Source organism: Lissotriton vulgaris, chromosome 8 (assembly GCF_964263255.1).
Source record: "Lissotriton vulgaris chromosome 8, aLisVul1.2, whole genome shotgun sequence".
Classification (NCBI taxonomy): domain Eukaryota; kingdom Metazoa; phylum Chordata; class Amphibia; order Caudata; family Salamandridae; genus Lissotriton; species Lissotriton vulgaris.
This window is the reverse complement of record NC_141696.1, coordinates 426,320,396-426,344,429: the sequence shown is the minus strand read 5'-3', so window position 1 is coordinate 426,344,429 and position 24,034 is coordinate 426,320,396. Positions and strand designations below refer to the sequence as shown.

Sequence of the window (24,034 nt, the reverse complement as noted above, 5' to 3'; positions counted from 1 at the left end):
TCTGACTACTTCATCGTGCACATAACCCTGGAATGCTTTTGTGGTTTACGCCCCTCCCCCTCCCCAAATTTTGGTGCCCCAACATCCCTCCAAATCAGCTTCCTACCCACCCTCCCCCGTGGTCGCGTTGCGCTTGAGTAACCATGTGTCAGTGTCTGGTGTGTTGCAGGAGGAAGCAAACAATCGCTAAGGTGTGTTCTCCTGTATAGTGTTGGGGTCTGCTCCTGCTAGTTCGCTCTCGCCTTCCTGCTCCTCATCGCCCACATCCCTGAGCGCCTGCACCATCATCTCCCATGCAGTCGCCCTTTCCAGTGCTTTCTCGTCATTCGACCTCCAGGCCATCTGATATCGCAGGGTGCTATCACACGCGGCCCATCTCAGACACTCCCCATACCATCTTTTATACGTGGGCCCCATTCTGGACTTCCAATTTCGTGTGATCTCCCGCTTGGCCAAGATAAGCCCTAAATCTATAAATTTACTCGTCATCGTATTTCTAGGTGTATGTGGGAACCAGTGGAGGATGCCAACTGCCTTAGTATACTGAATATCCCTATCCGTCGCCTCGTTAAGGGCCCGCCCAACTTCCTGCCAATAGTCGCCCAGAGAGGGGCAATCCCACAGCATATGACAAAGATCCGCCCCGCTGTACTACATCTAGGGCAAGCAGCGTCGGCCGCCCCAAAGTATTGTTGGATTTTCCCGGGTGTGAGGTATGCCCTGTGGACAACATAAAAGTGGATCAATTGGAACCTGGCATTCCTCGAGCTCTTCCGCGCCCTCCTCAGCAGTTGGCCCCAGGTCGTGTCTGGTATCTCCACCTGGAGGTCCAACTCCCACTTGGCCTTCAGGGCTGCCAAAGGTTGCAAGGCCTCCCGCTGCATTCTCGAGTACAAGCACGTGACGGCCTTAAAGGTTCCCGCCGCCATCATGGCGTACTGGCATGCCATTGAGGTACCCGGTTCCTGCTGCCCTTCCCCCCAATGGGCTCGCATGGCGCCTGTGACTGCCGCGTGCAGCAGATAGTCACCCCTCGGTAGGTCAAATCTCTCTTGTAGGTCCCGAAACGGCAGCAACACCCCATCTTCGTAGAGGTCACCCAGCACGTGTACTCCCGCCTCCTCCCACCCGAGCAGGCGCGACCAGTCACCTCCATGTGGGAGGGCAGTGATCATACCCAGCGGTATTTCGGGGGCGTACATAAGGCGGACACCCGCCCGCTTACGGGCCCGGTCCCAACATAGACGGAAAGTCTGCTCCTCAACCGTCAGGTCTCCCACTCGGAGTTTCTGGTGCAGCGTGATATACGCCAGAACGTGTCGCGGGGTGCCTTCGGCTCTTGCGCCCTCGGGACCTCTATACACCCTCGCCACCTCCTGAGTAAAAGTCTGCAGCTGGGCAGCGAGGTAATATCCTTCGAAGTCCGGCACTGCCATACCTCCCTCATCCTTGGGGCGTAACAGCGTGTCGAGCGCTATGCGTCTCCTGCCCGTGCCCCACAGGAACAGTATGATCAGTGACCTCAGGCGTTTGAAAATCGAACTCGGGATCCATACCGGCAGTGTCCGGAAATAGTACAAAAGCCTAGGCAGGGCTATCATTTTAAGCAGGGAAATTCTACCAGCCAGAGAGAGCGGTAGAGTCGCCCAGAAGTCCATAGATCCACGCAGGGCGTTAATACAGCGAGTTACGTTGCCATCCAGCAGGTCGGATGAGGTGTGGTAGATGTAAATTCCTAGATAATGTAGGCAGCGCGGCTCCCACCGGAGTTCCTGAGCAGTAAGTGGGCAAGGCACTCCCGGCCTCAGGGGGAACAGACAGGATTTGGGCCAGTTGACCCTCAGGCCCGATAACCTACCGAACTGCTCCAGTAGCCTCCGTGCCCCCTGGAGTTCAGCGCCGGCATCAGCCAAAAACATTAACAGGTCATCCGCATAAAGTGAGATGAGGTGTGGCCTCCCTCTAAAAGGCAAACCTGCGTAGTGGCGGCCCATTCTGGCTACCGCAGCGAAGGGTTCCATTGCTAACGCAAACAATAGCGGGGATAGGGAACAACCCTGTCTAGTGCCACGCCTGATCGAGTATTGTCTCGAGATCAGCGCACCTACCCGGACCCTTGCTACCGCCTCCGTGTAGAGGACCTTGGTCCATCGTATATATCCGTCTCCCAGTCCGAAGCGACGCATCACCTCATACAGGTATCCCCATTCGAGGCTGTCAAACGCCTTTTCAATGTCGATGGACAGGACAAAGGGGGAGATGGTGTCTGGCCAGTCCACACCCATCAGTCTCGTGAGTCTGCGGATATTATGAGTGGTGTTGCGTGTCGGTATGAAACCGCACTGGTCACCATGAACCAGGCTTGTCATATGCACTAGCAATCTGTTGGCTAGAATTTTACTGAGGATTTTGTAATCCGTCGTCAACATAGACAACGGGCGGTACGAGGACAGCGCCGTACCCTCCCTGCCCGGCTTCAAGAGTGGGATCATAAGGGCCTCGCACATGGAGCCCGGGAGTCGGCCCTTCTCCTGTGCCTCATTGTATACCTCGCGTAGCCGTGGAGCAAGATGCTCCAGGTATTTGCCATAAAATTCGATCGGTAGACCGTCAAGGCCCGGGGTCTTGTTTCTAGCCATCTGTTTCACAGCGCAACCTATTTCTCCGAGGGAGATGGGCCGCCCCAACTCCTCTGCCTCCGAGTCCTCCACTCGCGGCAACTCCAGCCCGTCCAAGAACTCCTCAAGCTCCTCCGTCCCTCCAGTATCACCACTCAGATAGAGCCCTTCATAATAGGCTCGGAACTTGTTCAGGATCCCGGGTTGGGAGTGGCAAGGCTCCTCCCCTGGCACCTGGATCCTCATGATCGGCCCTCCCCCCCGGATAGGGTTAGCAAGCCAAGCCAACATCGCCCCCGCCTTATCACCTTCCGCATGCGCCCTCGTCACGTACGCCTTGTGGTCGAAGCTACGCAGCCGCTCTAGCTCTACCGCCAGCCCCTCCCGCGCCCCGCTAAGCCCCTCCTGCAATTCTGGGTGATTCGGGCGTCTCTTCTCAAGATCCCTCAGCCGCGTCTCAGCCTTATCTAAGTCATCCAACAAAGTCTTCCGTGCCCCTGCCGTGTGCCCAATACAGTGTCCCCGCACCACCACCTTGAAAGCATCCCATTCAACCGCCCTCGTGGAAGCCGAGCCACTGTTCTCCTCAAAATATCTCTCAATACGGTCACTCAGGGCCTCCCTGAACAACAAGTCGTCCAGGGTGTCAGGTTGCAGGCGCCATGTCGGTACGCTGTTAACAGTCACCATCCATTCCAGAGACATCAACAAGGGGTTGTGATCCGATATCGTCCTTGCCAAGTATTCCGCCCCACCCACCGCAGGGAGCACACATTCCGAACAAAGAAACGCATCCAGCCTCACATGTAAATCATGCAGGTGTGAGTGAAAGGAGTAATCCCTAGTGGTGGGGTGTAACGCCCTCCACGCATCCGTGAGGGCCCAGCTCTCCTGCCATTCCAATCTACGCTTGGCGATCCTATGTGCTGGGGATGCGCGAAGCGGGGGATGGGACCTATCTAGTAGTACATCCTCAACCGAGTTGAAGTCCCCCCCCAGGAGGACCGGCCCTGCCAAGTAACCCGCCAATTTGCCCGAAACGTTAGATAAGAAAGCGGGCAGGTCTACATTAGGAGCATACACATTGCATAGCGATATCATCCTGCCTCTCAGCCTTCCTTCCACAGCCACATATCTGCCCTCTGGGTCTACCGACGACTTCGAGACTTGGAAGGGGACCCCCGCCCGTATCCAGATCAGTGTCCCCCTCGCAAATGCTGAAAATGTCGTGTAGAATAACTGCCCCCTCCAGCGCCTTTGTAGAGCCGCCCCTTCCTGCTTATTTAGGTGCGTCTCCTGCAGGAACGCTATGTGAACCCCCCTACGCTTGAGGTATGCCTGAACCTTATGTCTGCGTGTCATGGACTGCATGCCCCGCACATTCCAGGTAACACATTTCAATGCTCCAGTACTAGCCATTCCCTCCTACACAACCGGACCACACAACGAAGAACAGTGTTCGCCTAAGTCCCGCGACCACGGGCCCTCCCCCCCACCCTCTCCAAACAGGAAGCCAAACCCCTCCAACAGCTACAACCCCTCGAGCAACCCCAACGGCCCGCAACTCCCACCCCCCCAGGACAGGCCCCCCCGCAACTGGAAGTACCCCCATCCAAACCAACACTCCCGACCACCCCTCAATGAAAGGTGATAATATTCGCAGTCCCCACTGCGATGACCTTAGGGGCCAGCAAGGCGCGGCTCAATGCTATAAGACCTCCAACGAATCAGCCCCGCGTGCTCCATCCCACAATCCCCACATTACAGTTCCCCAAAACCTCAATCAATGTCTTTCCACTGCCGTGGGTCCATCGCCCCGGTGTCCAACCAGCGGGTCCATTCTGCCAAACCAGTTCAGCACGCCTCCAGTATCTCTCCCGAGGTCTGCGGCGTCACAATAGGGCCCCGGGCTCCACCAAACTCCGATTGTCCTGTCTCTGAGCCCGTTCCCGGGGCCTCCGAATCCGTGCCCTTCCCAGATTGAGTCCTGGCGGCTTTAGATAAGTCCACCACCGCCTGTAGGGCCGCCTGCCTCTCCGCCTCCGTCTGTGACATCGAGGGTTTCCCGGTCCTCTTGCGATTCTTCCTGATCCGTTGGGACTGTCTGATCGGCCTATCCGCCTTGGCCTCTTCCTCCCTGACCTTGGCACCGTCCGTTCCTGCCTTATAACTGTCCCACCAGTCCCATGCATCCGCGGAAGTTGTGAAGAATAAAGACTTTTCGTCCACCACCACTCGTAGTTTGGCAGGAAACAACAGGGAGTACTTGATGCCTTCCTGGCGGAGCTCTCGCTTGAGGGACAAGAAGTTTGCCCGAAGTCGCTGAGTCTCAAACGTGTAGTCCGGGAACATGGTGACTCTGTTGTTTTCCACCTGAAAGGGCCCTGCCTCTCTCGCCCTCTGCAAAAGCCAGTCTCTGTCCCGGTAATGGAGCAACTTGAACACCACCGGGCGAGGAGGAAGGCCCAAAGCTGGCGGACGCGCCGGAACTCTATGCGCCCGCTCCAGGGAGAAGAAGGGGGACAGACCTTCAGGTGCCACCTCCGTCCGCAGCCAGTTATCCAAGTAGCCCACCATGTCGTCGCCTTCAATTTTCTCCGGCAGGCCCACTAGGCGCACGTTGTTGCGCCTGTTCCTGTTTTCTGCATCCTCGGCCCTCCTTTCCAGTACCTTCAGACGGTCCATCACATCGGCCATCTGGGCCTTCACCGTTGCCTGGGCCGGGGCTAAATCCTTAACCGTGGTCTCCACGGATTTCACCCTGTCCTTCAGTTTGTCGTGATCGGCCTTCAGGAGGCCCAAGCCTGTCGCCACCTGAGCTATATCTTGCTGCAGGGCATCCTTTGTGGTGGCGATGGCTTCCAGGATACGATCCTGCATCCGTTGTAACGCCGCCTGATCCCTCTCCGCTCCTTCCGCCGCCTCAGTGTCGGTCGCGCCATCTCCCTTCCCCTTCGGTTTCCCCATCTGGGCCGGGATGGGCGGCGGTCCTCAGAATACGTTCCTGGTCGCCCTCCAAGCGACGCCGGGCACCGTCCTCCGGCCGGGTTCTCAGGTCTAGAAGTGTCACCAATAGGCAGGAAGCACCGAGCGGTCGTGGCTCGGCCAGCGCCAGTTGCGCCCGAGATCCGGGGTCTCGTCTCCGAGGCACTGTCTCTCCGTTGTCGCCCCAGTCAGGAGACGGTCCTCAACCACCGCCCAAGGGTGCTCCAAAAGTTCTGCCAGTGCCGGGGGAGAGGCGCGACACGGCCGCCAACACCTCTAGCGTGTCCGGGAGCGAACTTCAGTGGGTCTCCGGGCAGATGTCTCCGTCACCAGCGCTCTCATGCCATCGCCGCCATTTTGGGGTCCGCGACTTCTCGGCCGAGTTCAGCTTTCGAAGTTACGATACTGCTGCGGGAATGCTCGGTGTCGTCTTCCGCGGGTCCCGGACCCTCCGCAGCATCGTCTAGTACCGGATTATGTCCTTTATCTTGGGGTTCGAATGGATTTTCAGGATATTTTCGGGGATCGGGCACGGAGCTCCGGGCTCACGCTGCCTACCTCCTCGGCATCCAAGCCACGCCCCCAACCTCTCTCTTTCCTTGCTGTGTATCAGCGCCAGGACACTTCATCTGAAGCAGCAGCTGCGCTTTACAAATATTAATCCGAATTGATAATATGTCTGTCAATTATAACTTTATGTAGGCCCTGCTAGTGGTGCAAGTGTTCGATTCCTGTCTTGGAATTTAACGGGCTTGTGTAATAAGCTTTATAATCCAGGCTGGTTAAATTGCATCAGTAATTTTGGCTTAATATGTCTTCAAGAGACATGGATGATAGACGAAATTTTGATGGATGCGTTTCAAACCTACAGTAACCCACCAATTCCTTCTCCAGATGGGACAGCAAGGGGGGGGGCAGCTGTAATGGTGTTTGTTAGGTTGTCCAATGGGAAGGTTAAGGAACTGCGTTGCTCTACATGGTATAACATTTTATACCTATCCCTACCAGATCTTCTGGATTTGATGCTTATTAACTTTTAAAAAACCTTTCACAAAAAGAAAACTGAGGTGGTTGATAAGCTTGATGATTTAATTTCGGCTTTTGCTTTAAAAATGCAACAACCGTATCAATTTTGTGGGCAGGGGAATATAATATTAGCTCTTGTAAATTTAGTGAGTGGCCAATTTGTGGTCTGATGAATGAAAAAGGAGGACACTTTTCCCAATTTGGGAATGGGAAGCCTTAAATAGGATCCTCATTAAAAACCATATATTGTGTGCAGTTGACACGAATCCCTTGTATAATCAGCTACCTCCATCGTTTGATGGAAACGGAAAAGGCAGTACAATTGATTTCAACTTAATTTCTGAAAATGTTGTGGAAAATACTTCTGACTTTAAAGTAAAATGTTAATTATGCAAGTGACCATAATTCACTTTCCATGGTACCGGATATAAACGTAAGAAAAGGCAATATATCTAAAGAGTTAGGGAATATAAACTACTCAATCAACAAAGGTATAACATTAAAATGGAGTAAAATGAACCCGGATAACATATTTTAAGAGTTAATCCAGGCTGAAGAGAATGCCTTTCAACTTTGCTTATCTCCTTGGGCTGAACCAGCTTCAGTTATAAGCAGATATGTTTCCCTCCCCAGCCTATATTTACCATTCCTACCACTCCCTCTCCCAGTTATTACTGTTTTATTTAGGAGGTTATAAGGTTGCATATTTATCACTGTGGGACTTGACTCTTCACTACTGTACCAGTTGAATATCCTGTGTTACTCGTGGAATATGCATATACTACTGTTTATTTTACAGATATATTTGATTTCAGGATTCCTTGTACAGGAATACATCTGTAGTACCACACTGTTTATATGTTGGAAAAACCTGCCATTCAAAAAATGTATAAAAAAATAAGAAAATGTATTTCCCTAGGTTCAAGAGCAGCCCAAATGTTGTTAGTAAGAAATCCTAAGGAATGCACCCTCCCACCCATGCACATGGTTCGACGCGGCTTGCTCTGCTGCTAATCAACATCTTAAAGTGGTTCTTAAAGCCGCTCCCAGAGACAAAGAACGGGTGAAACTTGCCAGAAGGGCCTATAATGAAGCACTTGGCCGCAGAAAGGGCCAGATTAAGAGAGAGGCCTCGGACGACCTGGAAGTAACATATAGGCTAAATGATCAGAGCAGGTTCTGGGAAGGAGTATATCACCTTTTATTAATCATTATACTACCAAAATAGAATGCAAATTTAAGGCGAAACCTGGATAGCTCACTTTATCAAGGTGCTTGCTTCAGATATTGCTTCTGATAATCTTTCTGATGAGAATCCTTCAGATACCTCTTACCTGGTGTAAGTCGCTATCACAAATTTTACTTTAGAGCTCAGTGAAGAGATCACTGCAATTAAGAATAGTCCTGAAGGAGGAGGAGCTACGCCGCGAACCAAGATGGCCGCATAAGCTCCCGGCTCCGCCGACCTCCGCCGGCGGCCTGTCTATCCTGTTGTTTATCCTCTACCAACGCCCTGTGCCTGGATGTATGAAGGTTGCCTGATGCCAACGGTGCTTTCCCGGATTTCCTACCTTATTCAGCGACGAAGTTATGTCGTGTCCCATTTTTGGCCTACTCCCGGGCTGCCGCCGGGACCTCGATTTTTGAAACACCCGAGAGGGACCTGATCAACATCGGCTGTGGGACCGCGATTGTGGCCAGTCTTCCATGTTTGAATAATTCTTTCCGCTTTTGACTCTTGTCCTCGTTGATGGATGGTGCCGGAGAAGAGACACTGTGACGTGCTGCAATCCTCCTGCACCGTGGCTGTGGGTTGTGTGCCTGACCCTCGTTTCCCGGTCCCGGGGCTGACTGGCTGCACCCACGGCCGGTGTCTGTGCTAAGTGTGCCAGTTCGGGGCGCCCTTGTTGTTGCGATCGCTAAATGTGTGGGCTGGAGATTGTGTCCCCCTCCGTCCTCTGGACCCCGGGATGGAGGGGATGGATGGCGCACATTCATTGAGATCCGTAATGGCGGCGATTGGGGCGCTCCGCTCGCAATTCACCGGCGCATGTGTCTCCCTGGCGGCGAAACTGGATGATGTCTGCTCGCGACCGGCCTCAGACGCTGCAGCACCTGCACAGAAGCCTGCGGTCCAGTCGAGCGATTTGACCCGCCATTTTAAGGGGCCTGAGCGGCAGCCCGACTTTGCTCCTTTGAGAGTCGGCCTCACTTCTCCTTTATCTGCTACAGTACATGGTCTTCCCTCTACGTCTCCTATCCGATGGTGTATCGTCGCTGGATGTCCTGTTCTTCATTGCCGAGTCTCAGGGTCCCATCGAAGGGGATCGCCATTTTCCTTTGTTCCGGCCCGTCTGTATAACGTATGCCGCCATTTTGTGACCGGACTTTGCTCCACCTTCAATGCCTTGGTCTGCCATGGACGCTTTGACTGCCTCTGGTCAGATGTGGCTTGGTTGGGATGTGCTCCGGAACGGATTCGCACTGGTCAGGGCTGACTTTGATTTTGAGGTTTTCTTGCTCCTCGCCACTGCTTTGGACCATCTGAGACGCTCCCTTTGTTTGCAACTGTTATGACTTTGGCGATAGATCTCCTCGTGAGGCTTGCAGGGTTGACTTCTATTTCCCTGGGGTTGCTCCGTTTACTTTTGCCGGGACTGCACCGAATACCTCACCGGGCCGGGGGTAGGATGGGGGGGGGGGGGGGGTTTCCTGGTGGCTGTCCTCCCCAGATAATGCTGACCGTTTTGCTTTGCTTGATGATGATTGCGCTATGGGGGGGTCACCGCCGGCGGGGGGTACCGGGTGCCCGGGGGCTTGTTTGTTTTTCTCCTCCTCCACTTTTTCTTATATTTTCCCTTCTGTGGGGCAGTTCCGGGGCGACAGGCACGCTGTTAGTGGGTTAGGCCTTAGCCATTACAGGGGTGCAGGGTGGCGGGTGCGGGGGGGGGTTTGTTATTTTAGTTTGTTTTGTTCTATGGTCCCTATCGCTCTTTTCCGGCTTTGGGAGGGTTCTTTCCTCTTTAGTAGGGTTGGCTGCCTCTTGGTCTTGCACCTTTCTTTCTTTTTCCGGCTTTTCAACAAGCCTCTGTTTTTCTGTTCTTGGGGGGTAGGCTCTCTGGGGTAATTTTAGAAATGTGGATTATTGTAATGTGGTTTATTGTCCAGTATTATCGCCGTGGCTGCCCAGATTGCATAGTTACTTTAGTCATAGCCCATCTCCGACTGTGATTGGGGTAAGTCCCAATCGTCTCCTTTGTGTTTCTATCCTGTAAGGTGTGATGTCCTTGTTGTTGCAGCCCCTACTCCTTTTCTAAAACTTAAAAATGAAAACCTCATATCCTGTTTGCGAGCCCCACAACCACATCTGGTGTACATTGATATATCCTGTTTACTGATTGGCTCCAGTTTCTCCTGTTTTCATTGACTGACTTTGCGGCCGGCCATGATGGTTGTGGGCCTGCGCATGTATCTCCTTCTTTTTGAATAAAGGTTTTCGGAAAAAGAATAGTCCTGAAAGTAAAGCTCAGAGCCCTGACAGAGTATCATTGGATTTATGTAAGAGGCACATAGATTTGTGGGCTCCTTTAATCACTAACATACATTGAGCTTCAATGAAAGGCCGCATTGCCCCTTCTTGGAGGGAGGATGACATAGTCCTAATTTTGTATAAAAGGTTTGAAGACACAACCCAGTTGCTACCGTCCTATTTCATTATTGGATATAACCACCAAGATTTTGGGTATAGTCCTACTGTCTAGGCTTGAGCCTTGGGTAGAAACCAATAATATTTAATCCTCTTTTCAGTTTGGCTTCAGTGCCAGCGCAGGCACGGTTGAACAATGCCTTAATTTGTCGCTTTCAATTGGGAAATATATTAGAGCCAGGAGTGGTGCACACCACATAGCATTAATGAACTCTCCTGTGCATTCCATAATGTAAACCGCTCTAAATGTGGGACATGTTTGCGATCATGGGAGTAGAAGGCGATCTCGTTAGGTTCCTCAGACGTTCCCTTCTTATTTCTCATTTATATAAATGGCTTGGAATCCTATTTAATTAACAAAGGGAAAGACATGCCACAACCGGTGGCCACCCTGTAACTTGTCTTTTGTATGCGAATGATGCTGTTCTGATTGTAGTCTACAATTACTCCTAGACTCCTTGACTTCCTTTATGTTTGACTTCGATCTAAGAGTAAACTACTTCAAATCCTTTAATATGGTTATTGGCCCCAAAAATAGGAAGACCAAGTGCCATTCTACTGATGGCGCCAAATTGGATAGAGTCCCCTTTTTTAACTATTTGGGGATATCATTCGACTCTGGCTATAATTGGGGCCATATACTTAATGTTCGATCACAACTTCAGACAACTACTGAAGCAGTTTAGTTTCTCGTCCAGGTTGGGCTCCATGCCAATGAAGGAGTTAACTTGAGTATACAAAAGCAAATGCATTCCAGTATGACTCTATGGTGCCGTTGGATGGGGATATGCTAACTTAGATACCTTTCAGAAAATAGAGAACACACTTTTTACCCACCGTATGTCAAGTTCACGTTCTGTGTCTTCAATTATCAGCCACACAGAACTAGGCCTGAGTTATTTAGATGATGCAGCCCACATCATCCCTTTATATATTATCAAGAATTGGCGAAAGCCTGACGCTGATTTCTCAAGATCAGTACTGGAGGACGGTCTAGCTCTGGAGAAAATGGGGAAGATTCCCTGATTAAGCTATTTTAAATGGATGATTGAGCAGCTAAGCGTCATGGAACTTTTTAATAATCCAGCTTTGATTACCGCTTTGACGAAAGAGCAAGTGAAAATGTTGTATAATGCTGCTTAAATACTCGCACTTTGAAGGGGCAATCTTTGAAATCAGTTACTAATTACTCAACCTTGACTACCAGTGTGGGGTTAGAGCTTTATCTTTTTCGAACATGTAACTTGCAACATAGATTCTACCTTACAAGGCTGAAATTAAGCACTTGCTTTTTGCTTTTCCTGTAGAGGGTACCTGGTTCAGGTCCCTTCCCAGAAGTCCTTGTAACAATGTATCTCACCAAACTACAGCCCATTTGAAGTTATTTTGCTCTTCATATAAAACTTTGCGCTCCAGATTTTTTATAACAATCTTGCGAGCTAGGAATGTGAGACATTATTTGATTGCCTTGGTCTACTCACAACAGCTTGGCTCACCTGAAATCTGTTTTACGGAGTCCTGAATTTTATTAGGGATGCCCGGGTAGTAAGGCGCTTCTATGACATGGTAACAATGGCTTAAAAACAAAAAAGATTTTTATGTTGCTTTTAAATGAATATTCTCCTGACTTGGTGGCATCTTTACCACCAAATTTTGTGGCCATTCATTAAAATCGATCTGGCACCATGAAAGGGGGGTGGGGGGGGGGAGTTGCTTTTTTACATAACCGCGGCATTAAAGCGGAAACGATCTGTGCAGTAAGTCTGGAGGGCGCAGATGTTCTGGGGGTTACATTCCATTCCGCTACAGAATGTTTGGTAATACTCCTAGTCTACCTCCCCCCACGTACTTCACCAGGCTTTGTTCACTCCTTCCTGGAACTAGTTCATGACCTTCGGTCACGTTATAAAAGATTGGTGGTAATGGGAGACTTCAACTTTCATTGGGAGAAATCTCCTAAAGACTGCCAGGCAAACCAGCTAGATGAGGCGATGACCTCATTAGGCCTCGATCAACAGGTAGTGGGCCCGACAAACGAGAAAGGTCATACCTTAGATTTAATCTGGATGGCTGATCCGTGGCTGAGCCCAACTGATATTTCACCTTGCTCAGATCACCATTTATTGCAGGGCCACTTTACTGTTCTAGGGCAAGGGGGAAAGACATCTTCAGATGGAAAGTCGTAAGGAGCTGGAATAAGATCGGAGCTGAGGATCTGATAGCAAATTTAAAGACCTCGTCCCCTCCTAAGCAGCCTGAGGATAACTTAGAGGTCACCTGCCACAATTTGACGACAAAACTCGAAAGAGCCATTAAAATTACTGCACCGGCCCGTAGGGTGAAAATTGTGGATAAGGAAATAGGGGCCCCATGGTTCAATGATACTCTTCGGTTAAGGAAGCGAGCCTTGCGTAAAACTGAGAGAGCCTGGCGTAAAGAGTACGAACCTAGTGCATGGGCTCTGTATGTGGAATTTGCTCTCTATAAACAGGCAATTATGTCTAGGAAAGCGGGATTCTATTAGGGCAGAATTGCGGCGGCAAGAGACTCCCAGAAGAAAATCTTTAAAGTCCTGACAAAATTAAGGAAAAATAAAGAGCAGATTCCTTCGTTCACGCAGGATGACTGCCAAACATTTCAGGTTTTCTTCTCTAATAAAATATTGGATCTCTTAACAGAAATAGATCATACCCCAAGACTTGATTGTCCTGTTCAACCTACCCTGAAAGCCCCTTTGATTGCCCACCCCCTGAGTACACTGCCCCCGATCACAAAGGAATTATTGGCGAGCCTAATGGGGCGAGTAAAGTCAGGGTCATTAGCGGACCCGTGCCCTCCCAGGATATTCAAGCTAGCATTACCAGGAATAGAAGACTATGTCCTCTTTCTCCTCAATAGCTCCCTGGAAACAGGACAGGTCCCCACTAACTTTAAGGAGGAACGCCTGATTCCACTATTGAAGAAGCCGGGTGCAGATGCTAAGACTTTGAAAAATTTTAGGCCTACCTCACAGCTGCCTTTCTTAGCTAAAATTCTTTAACAACATGTTCTTACACATCTTTCCTGCCACCTTGAATATATTAGGCTGCTAGAACAGAACCAGGCTGGCTTTAGGGCTCATCATAGTACGAAGCTGGTTATGCTGTCCGTACTGGATGATTTGAGATGCAGAGCAGATAAGAAGATCTTGGGCGCCCTGGTGCTGTTAGACCTCTCCGTGGCATTCGACACGGTTAACCATGAACAACTGTGGTCGCTGTTGGGGTACTTTGGCATCCAGGGAACTGCGCACGCCTGGTTAACTTCTTTTCTTCAAAATCGCTCCCAGAGAGTACAACTGGCAGACCTGGTGCCATTGTCAGCCGGTATTTCTAGTGGAGTTCCCCAAGGCTCGGCACTCTCACCTTTTCTTTTCAACGTTTATTTGCAGCCGTTGATTTCGGCACTAAATCAGATGGAATGCCAAATTTATAATTATGCAGATGACACTCAGATTGTCATCCAAAATGACGATTCACCTTCGGCACATGCGAGACTGCAAAACATTTTGAAATATACGGTTAACTGGATGTTCGCTAATTCCTTAAAGATAAATCCAGACAAAACAGAGGTGCTGCCGATTGCCATAACATGCAGCCCCTGGAATGATCTGTTCTGGCCTAAGGAATTAGGACCCTTTCCAGAACCAGCAGTGTCCGTGAAAAGTTTGAGTATCTACATAGATGGCAAATTGACTATGACAAAATAAGTTTCTTCAGTGGTTAGCACTTGTGAAGGCCTTTTGAGACAACTCCGGAGAATATCTCAATTTCCGACCCCGGCAACCCTCAGACGCGCAGTATCAGCCATGATCTTGTTGCGCCTAGATTATGGTAACTCGCTGTATGCTGGCCTCCCCCAACAACAGCTGACTGGGCTACAAACAGTCATGAATGATGCAGCTAGACTGGTCTTTAAAAAACTGAGGAGGACACATGTTACACCTTTGTTGCGTGAGCTCCACTGGCTGCCAATTAGGCAAAGAATAATGTTTGAGGGTCTTTGTATTACACACAAAGCCCTACATGGAAAAGCGCCAAGATATATCAAGGAGCGCTTGGGTCCATATGTTCCCAGCAGGAAACTCTGCTCGACAGATGCCACTCTTTTGGTCCGCCCCCGTTTCGGACTATCTGCTATGGGAGTGCGTACTTTTTCCAATGCGATCCCAGTGGCCTGGAACAACTTGCCAATACGTCTGCGCAAGGAATCAAGCCTCTTACCCTTCAGGAAGATGCTCAATACCGTGCTCTTCCGTGAGGCTTGGGGCTCGTCCTCAGTGTTCTGGCCCCGTGAGTATTCACTATGTATTTTTGGACAAGCGCTTAGAGACCTCTGGGTGATAAGGCGCTATATAAATTTAAATAAATAAATAATTAAATACATTCTTATTTTTAATCTTACCAACTGAATGTTTTTTATGTGCTTTATCATTCTCAGTTTCAATGTAATATATACAATAGGATAGTAAAATATAGGTTTGCTCTGTGGGGCTTGCCCCGAATTATTTGAGAACAATGGTGCAACCGATCTCGTTATAAACAATACATTCAATATCCCATAAAGGAACTCATACTTCAGTGACCTTTTATGATGATTTTATAGGTGACCCTGAAAACTCCTGATAACATAGCAGCCCCATATTTGAGGTTTTAGTTTTCAGGCATAAGTTAAAAGAGTCCCCGTAATTGCACATTGCAATCATCATTTTAGCTGCATTTTAAAATCGCCATCTTCACACTACATCATGAAATGCTTATACCTAAGGAATACATTTTATTTCTGTTTTATGTTGAGGTTTATATGTGCTTTTATGGTCTACATCGGCCAAATAAAGAAATTTCTGTCTGTCTCACAACAATGGCATGCAAGGCATCAACATTGACTTTTGTCGGGAATGATTGCAGAGGTGGAGATAAGAAAAGCCCTAGAACAGGTCAATATGTTAAGAGTCCTCTGCAGGAACATGCATCTAAAATCCCAGAATCTTTCATAGAATGATTGGCAGAGATACCACACAAACCGGGTGTAGGTTTTTCGCTGAAGTCTTTTCTCGGTTCTGGAACTTTTCTTGAAAAGTGAAGGTAGGCAGCAAAGTCTCATGAAGCAGAGAAAAAAAGAACATTTTCCTTGAGGCACAAACAGCATAAAACTGTGGCAAAAGGAAAGAAACATATCTGTAGATTTCCAATATGAACTGGAAAAAAATAGAGCAAAGTGTCCAGGAGCCTCCCACAAGGAGCTTGAAAACATACCGAGCAAGAGGTGCAATAGGCAGTAAAGAACAATGGTATAGGGAAGCAGCCGAATCTGTAAAGCAATAGGCTATATTTTCAGCTATTCTAAGACGGCTGCCGGTTTAGATGGATTTCCACCCTCACGGTTTTCTCTACCTTTACTTACACACACTTTTGTGGTTTTGAAATGCACTGTGGCATTGTGTGCATCACTTTTTCTAAATAGAAAATAATATTACAATTGAAAACGTAGCCCAAGACAGACTGTGAGATACACATTGCATTTTGGAAAAATGCAACCTTGCTACCATTAAAATCATTGTTAATGTAGAGTCGCGCTGTTTCAAGGGCTGCTAACACAAGTGGGTATTTTCCACAGTTTATGACTAGCAATAAAGCTCCTATGGTGCAGAACATTCTTTACTGAAACATTAATTAAAATACATTCACTTATCAGCATTGCTGTTACCTTGCAAAGTTGATTGCCAAAAGTGGGTCATGAACGGCTTGAAGTTCCAGGTGTTTTGCCACTATGCTCTGCATCTTTATTAGGCTCTGTTTAGTAGCTTGCTCGTCTGTGATTACACTTGGAACCGAATCTTTTCCATGCTGTAAACGAAACTGCACAGACTCCAAAAATAGTGTATACATACTTTTCCTTTCTGCATCTGAAAAGTTGAAGTATAAGATATGAAATAAATGAAATTATTCATTTTGGTTCCAAGTGTTAATTGCATTTTGTAAGATATACTTCAAATTGCAGTGCTTTGTGCTACTAAAGCACAAGAATGAGTCAAAACCTGCCGCATTCAATATCTGTGCATTATTATGGTAAGCAAGGAAGCAGAGTACAACTCAGGATTACTGGTATCAAAAGCTGTAGACAGAACTCTCGACACCCACAAAGCCCCGAAAACTGATGAAAACTAGGCTTTCCGAATAAACTGTCAGCAAGTAGAGGACCTGATTGCTAGCTTAGTGCTGGGAGCCCCTTTTGGGTAGCCATGTGCTTTAGACATTTTGGGGAATAGAATGGAGAATAGAATAGATCTGAATTGCTGGATACACTAACAAAGGCACCCACCTCACCCCCCCCCCAATCCCACACTGAAAGATCAACACTGCCTTGCGGGTAAATTGTTTGATAGCATGCTCTGATGCACAAACACCTTCACCATCCTTCACTGGGTCACTCCCACTGCAGGCAGCTGCAGTAGCCAAGACCAGAACTGTTTCCTATCTCAACATAATCATGTTCTTCACAAAAGAGAATCAATGAAAACCTCTCCTCTTTTAAACTCTCTGTACCAATTTACAGGGCAGCAGTTCATAATTCCTGATTTTATCAACAGTAAAAAGAGGGTTGTCCTCAATTTTAACCGTAGAAAGGATTTCACTACTATGACAAGCCTGTACACAAGCTGGTAATCTTTCACGAAACCAATCTCTCACAAGCCAAGTTTCTTAGCCTGAGAACGATATAGTGAATTCACAATTGGATGTGATGGAGTACACCCATACCCCCTCAGGTCCAGCCTGGTCTATACTCAGGCCATGGCGAATGGTTAGGAGGTTGTTTACATGAATTTGTTACATCATTAAGTTCTTCCCTGGATGATGCAATGTAGCAAGAATGTGCATGCTTCTCTTAAGGATTTGTAGAGTCATGCCAAGACCAACATGTTACTTACCTTCGGTAACGCCTTATCTGTTAGAGATAGTCGAACCGCAGTTTCCTTACCTTAGAATCCTCCCCTCAAAGAGAACAGTTCAAAAATTGAAAAGAAATTGAACCATGCAATGAAAGCTAAGCAACAGAAGAAATGCAAGCTAAAGAAGAACATCAATTGTTAAGTAGAGGAAAGAATATCCCACAGGAAGGGAGGAACTTACCAAAAGTGTAAGGGCAACACTCCTACAACCCAGATTATACCAAGGTACATGGGTGAAGAAAACTCAGAAATGGGTTAAAGAAGTGAAATACACAATAGAGGGGGATATTCTATATGAAGCAGAAACCTCAGCAATAAAAGAGAACGCATAGGTGTAATGACTAACCCCTGAGGGTAGGATATGAGGACACCTTACAGAACAAAATCAAAAGAGTTACCGAAGGGGACAAGCAGGACAACAAGGAAACTAAGTCTCAGAGGGCAAAACCGTAATGTTCTCGGACCAGTTTCAAGTAACAGGGAATCCAGCAAAAGGTGGATGAGCCATTATCACACAAAAAAGACCACATAGTGTCTTTGCAAGGATAAAAATGTAGGCGCCTTGATGCTACGCGTGTGTATGAATTTCGAAAATGTGTTTGTGGCAATTAGGGAAAAATATTTGCCTGAAGGCAGTAAGTGAGTATGACAGATGTCCTGAAAGGAAAAGTCAGAGGAAGTACAGCAAAACTGGTGGTAGAAAAAAGTCTGCACTTAAGTACCACCACACAAAGAACGTGGAGGAAACCACAAACAAGACTATCAATAGGACTGAGGAGGAATCACACTTTGTTTTGTTGAAAAAAAACCCTTGTGAAAAAGAATAGTGAATCACAAGTGAGTCCACTGTAGTAGTCCATTAAAAGTGCACCCTGCTCAAGAAGAGCGAGAACCTCACTAAAGAAATGAAGGACAAAAAGAAAAGAATGTCCTAGCGGGAAATAATGGCCCGACCAATAACATGGACAACAGAGTAGGAACTGTGGCACATGTCCCACTGCTCCAGGGGAAATTTAGAGCCTTTGGAGGAACAGAATTATAGATCAGGGAGAAACAAGAGAGTCATGAGAAAGGGATCTCATTGAACAAACTATATAAAAACTCCCAATGGGGGTAAAAAGTGGAATGTCCCTATAAGGGTACCAAATATCAATGTAAAGTCGTGGGGTAAAAAGTTCCAGCAGTTAGGATGCGAGTCAGTGTTCGTAAACTCTAGACCACCAGAGGCTCTCATAAGTAGTGCGTTGAGCATACACACGTGCTCTCAGATCATGTAACACTGCTAATTATTCTCATGTGAGAAAAGGATAATACTGAAAAACGATCTCTTGGGCACGGAGCCCATAGTCAGAGAACCCGAACACCTATGCAACAGGTGTTAAACCCATGTAGGGTTATAAAGGAACCACAACCTGTCATCGACCGTGTAAGAAGGATAAGAAAAATACCTGCAGGAAGCAGGAATACCACACCGGGTGTCACCAGTAGGTGGGATAGACAACCATGGACACTGCCATGGAATACTCAATCAGGAAAGAAATGAAGGACCAATATCCCCCATACAAACTGAAATGGGTGGATTTAGGGAAACAGATAGGAGCAGAGCAGAGCTAAGTTTCTATTCCCCTTCGACTGTTCCGAAAATGCTGCAAAGCAGAGTCGGCATGAGCACAGAAAAGGTGGGCACCATTAAAAGACATGTCAAGCAAAGTGATCTGAAAAGTCTCTGAAAAAGCAGAGGTTTATAGCCAGGCACACGACATTACACCAATGAAGAAGCCATGGCATGACCTATTGAATCAGTGATGTCCATCCCACATCCAATGATTAATTTAGCCACCGGTTGCCCATTTTGGATCAAATGGGTAAGCTGGCACCGGGTCACATCCGGATACGATGGCAACAGACATGTCAAGGAATCTGACAATGTATTGGAAAACAGTCCATGAACGCAAGAAGTATTAATGGAACGCAAAGCAGAACTTGTGGAGCAGAAGAAATGCCGCCCACAAGTGTCCGGTCTCCTGGAATCTCTGTCTGACGGAACATGAGGAAGAGAGTCGATATCATGCGAGGCCGAAGCAGCATTTACCAAACTATGAGGAGTAGGGTGGCGAAGGAGACAGGTCAGATCACCAGGGGCCAGGCGTGTCTGTGAGATATAGATCGATCCATCGGGCCCCTGCCCAGCTCCAAACAAAATGTCTTATAGGGCGTCACTATAAGGAAGCACCAGCTCCACCCCTGTTCGTCCCTGATGGAACAAGCCAATTAGGCGATCAATACATTTTTCTACAGAAGGAAGAATTAGATACAAATGTAAAGCAACTCGCCATAGCATATCAGCTAAAGAGGAGCTTGCCTCTGTAGCAAGACCAGGAGGGTATAGAAGGCCTGAGGCTTGGGAAGACTTTAATCCAGTAGGTTCACCCAGTTCAGTTAGCCAGCTATCCTCCACAGAAGGCTGAGCAGCATCAGATATGGCGTGCAGAAACCTCAACTCGTCCCCATGACCACCTAAATAGCATTCCTCAGAAGAAAAAACATAGGAGGGCTCCACAGAAAAGCAGAAGAGTGTTCGAGATAGGGGGCACTATTGCATTTCACTCTAAGTCGACCGACACAGAGTTGGCAACGCCTCACAGTCGGAAAGAGGATGGTGCACACTGTCGATCGGAGCCATCGACATCAGAGTCTGTAGATCGGATAAAAGCGATGAAAGTGGGAATCCCAAAGAGCAAAAGAGCTGTGCACTGGCGTTGTGATGGAGTCGACCATTGAACGGGAGGGCCTAAATGAAGCAGAGAGAGAAACTGCTGGTGTGGACACAGTCGAGGCACCACTCACCTCCTTGGGGCCCAAAGCCACTCCAGTGGAAGGTGAAGATCCAAAGATTGCATGCAGAGAGCAATAATATGCTCGCATCTGGGTCAGAGTCGCCCCAGATCCAGGGTAGACAGGCTGCGCGGGGCGAATTCGTGCAAGGGGTTCTTAACCAATAAGCCAAAGGAGGCGTGAAAGTAGAATTTCTGCACAGTGAACTTGTGAGGTGTCGCGGCTTCTATCGCCTGCATCGAGACTTACAGTGGGATGACGATGGAGTGTTGTCCATATAACAGCTCCTGGACCGGGCCCACGAATGGACGGCACAGTGACTGCAAGAGCCACACTGACAGGAGCTTCATCCGACGATCCCGCAGTGCCTTCGATCTTAGTAGACCACAGGAGTCGCACTCCTCGGAGTCATGGGGTTCTCCCAAGCACCACATACAAATTAAGTGAGGGTCCGTATACGACATTTGCCGTCCACAAGAACCATAAGGTTCGAGCAGAAAAAGAACACTGGTTCAATGATGATAAAGTCGAAGAAGCCCAAAACAACCTGAGGTAACCGCTTCTCCGATTCCGCGAAGTAAACGCAAAAAAGAAGAAACTGACGTCAGCGCATCAGGGAGGGGCCTGTATGGACTTCGGTGATATCATATGCGTGGACAACGTCGGTACGGAGTCGCACAACACCTTCGACCGACGTGCAGGGGTACTGCTGAAAACATTTCCGCATCCAGTCTGGTGCCTGGGTAAGGAATCTGCAGCTAGGCATCTCTATCAGATAAACTATATCTCATTGTTACCTACCTTGTCTTGTGAAAAATAACCACGCAAACATGTATCACCATGATCATATTGGGTTCTTGAACAACCTCAACATCCAACCACTTTGTGCAATAATTTGTGCTATGCCTAAATTGACAGTTCATTTTGTCAGTGCAATGTAGGTGATTCAGGTCATTTAGAGATTCCAAGTATTCATACTAAAGATCTATAACTGACCAGGATTAACTTCATTGCCCCTACAAAATGAAATGTCAATTTCGGCATAGTAAAGATGATTTTGATAAACTATTAAGCTCTCAAATGCCTGTTTCAATTGCTTATTGGAGACTCCAAGCAGTCTGTCCTCTTACCGCTCTTGGACACCAGTATGCTTCTTGACACAGTGTCATGGTTGCTGCAAAAATGCCCTCTATTAGTTTCCTTGATAATCTATTTTCAAAGCTTAGCGGGAACTACTTGTTCCCAAAAAAACACCTGCACACAAATACTTAATTCCATCATCAAAAGTGCAAATAACTTCAAAGCACCCAAACAATCTTTATATTTGGTGTTCATTCCATGTGTTCCAGCTTTTGTTTCATTTACCACATCTCTCAGTCTCTGACTTCCAATACTTCCTTTTGGCTACTGTAATCTTGAATCGTCACTTCATGGTCATACGACACAAGCTCATCCTCATCATAAATTGGTTTATCTAAACCTCTGGAATAGGTTTCTTTAACAAAGATATACGTTGTATGCATGTGCCCTGGAACACACACACCATACATTTAACTTTTGCTGTAGAATTTGGCATATATTGTAGATAACCCAGATGACATGTACCTCACATCTCCTGTGGACAACATAGTTACAAGTGAATGTAGTCCATGTATAGGTCAACGCTTGTATCCAATACAATGTTCTAATGTAGCCTATGCCCAAGGCACACACCATTGCTTCTATTTAAATAACCACTTAATGCTGTACCGCATGTCCTAATGAATTAAAAAAATATACAAATCACCCATTCTCTCAACCGGGGATTCTGACACAGCATTCAGGATACTTGCACCCACATTTGTTATAGTGCCACTTACTGTGTGCAAAGGCACTACAGTTGATGCCACATCAATGTTTCGGTTGTTTCGCATGTCTGCCAAAATTGATTTTGATAATCTGATTCTGCTTGATATGGGTGTCTGATGGGTTTTCGGTATGCTTACCATCACGTCCATTAGCTTTGGATGGATTCAATTTTTAAAAGAGATATTTCTATTTCTGGTTTCTCCACCAATTACTGTCTCCACTTAGTTTCTCCACCTTGGTATCAGTTTGAATCATGTTTTATACATGTTGAAGGACTTTGCTTAGCGCAAATTCACTTAGGAAGTTAACCTTGGACTGTATGCTCTTAAAGAGTCCTTTACTTCTTTCTGTTGTCTTGGATAAATGGATATCTCTGCCAGATTTGCCTCTGTCCCTCTCATCTCTTATGGTTTTCTTTGGGTCCAGGGTCAAGGCGAAAATTCAAGTAAGATATGTGGATCATACTGTGTTAGTCATTCATACAGTTTCACCACAGATTCTGGTAAGACAATAGGACTTCAGCCTGTAGTTTCCACCTGTAACGATGTCCACCATCTGTGGCACGAAAACACAAACATATTATACAGCTGGGATACTCTCAACTCATTGGACAGTTCGCTCAGTGTGCTGCATTTAAGTGCTGCATTTAAGCACCTCCCATCAACCTTGGTGTTCTTTATTAAGATCAGTAGGTCAAAAGTCCTGTTTGTATCGGCTACTCGTCTCTACTTTGCTCTTTAGAAAGTGTGAGGTAGCGCATATCTCTGGGCAAGGTGCTTCACAGTCCCTATTTGCTGATCAGAAGTGATTTAATCCAGGAGCTCCCACAGATCAGCCATCCTCAGATCAAAGCCACAATCACTGGTGTACTGATGATGTGACAATGATTGAAAGACAGCCTACCGTGGAAGTGGTCTTCCTCCTCATACACTACCAGCATGAGCTGGTAGTGCATCTACTACCAAGGATGTGATTGCTACGGTGAGCAAGGATTATGTTAAAGGTATTGCCTAAACTTACTTGGTTCACAATAAAAAGCAAAATACATCAGAACTGTCTGTCTCTAATGTGTAAGGAAAAACACATAAAGAGGGAAGTATTCTAGGATATGCACTATTTTGGTTTAAGGACAGAAGCCCTACCCACCCAGTAAGGTGGCATGCGTCATCATCGGGCCCCTCCCGGCACCAATCTAATGGATTTAGGTGCAAACTTCAACCACATAGTTATTCTGGGGAGCTTGGAGAAATGGCTGGTGAAAATATTGCTATGCCATTCATCTGGTCTCCTGAAGTGCAAAGGTTATCTGAAGAGGGGTTTGACAGTGTAGTGTTTAAAACAACCTACTGGATGGAATAATTAAGTTTACTGGGCACTCCAGTGGCAGTGTTAGAAGAAAGTAGAGAATAATTCTATCCACTAGAGGAGATATACACGTTTCTGCCTGTTAAACCCTATAATGAGGGGTCTGTGGCATTCATCAGGACCGGGGCCTCACTCTCTGCTCTAAATCAGTGTTGATGAAACTTGTAAATAACTACTGAACCCTCTCCCACCAGACCACAAATCCCAGCAGGCTCTGCTACTCTGAGAGGACCTGTTGCTGCATTTTTACAATCGCCAGGGCTTCCTTACCAGGCGCATTCTCCTCCATCGGGGGACGCGAGTAGGCAGGTGGGCCCATCCAACCACTAGCGGAGGTGGCCAGAAAACATGGGCTGTCATTAGTATCCTATGCTGATGACACCCAGCTAGTGGTTACATTGAAGGACGAGAGTGGGCTGAGTGCGCAGAATTTCAAACAGACCCTAGCCGACATCACTAGCTGGATGACTTCAAACTATCTCCAGCTCAATGCCGGCAAGACGGAGGTCCTGTTGGTGGGGAAAGATACATCAGACTGGGGTGACAAATGGTGGCCGGATACTCTTAGCCAACCACCCAAGCCAAAAAGCTGTGTGAAAAACCTTGAAGTATGGGTAGATTCCTCCCTGAACTTCACCCATCAGACAAAAAAAGTCGCTGCTA

At 47.6% G+C, this 24,034-nt stretch overlaps 1 protein-coding gene across 1 annotated transcript in view; it reads right to left on the bottom strand.

Annotated features, from left to right (window-relative positions):
• The window catches only part of TUBGCP5 (tubulin gamma complex component 5), a 523,861-nt gene that overhangs the window by 196,844 nt on the left and 302,983 nt on the right, over positions 1 to 24,034 (bottom strand). The window contains exon 14 of the mRNA XM_086934193.1: positions 16,081 to 16,279. Within this exon, the coding sequence (XP_086790319.1) occupies positions 16,081 to 16,279 (199 nt within the window). The remainder of the gene's footprint in view (positions 1 to 16,080; positions 16,280 to 24,034) is intronic.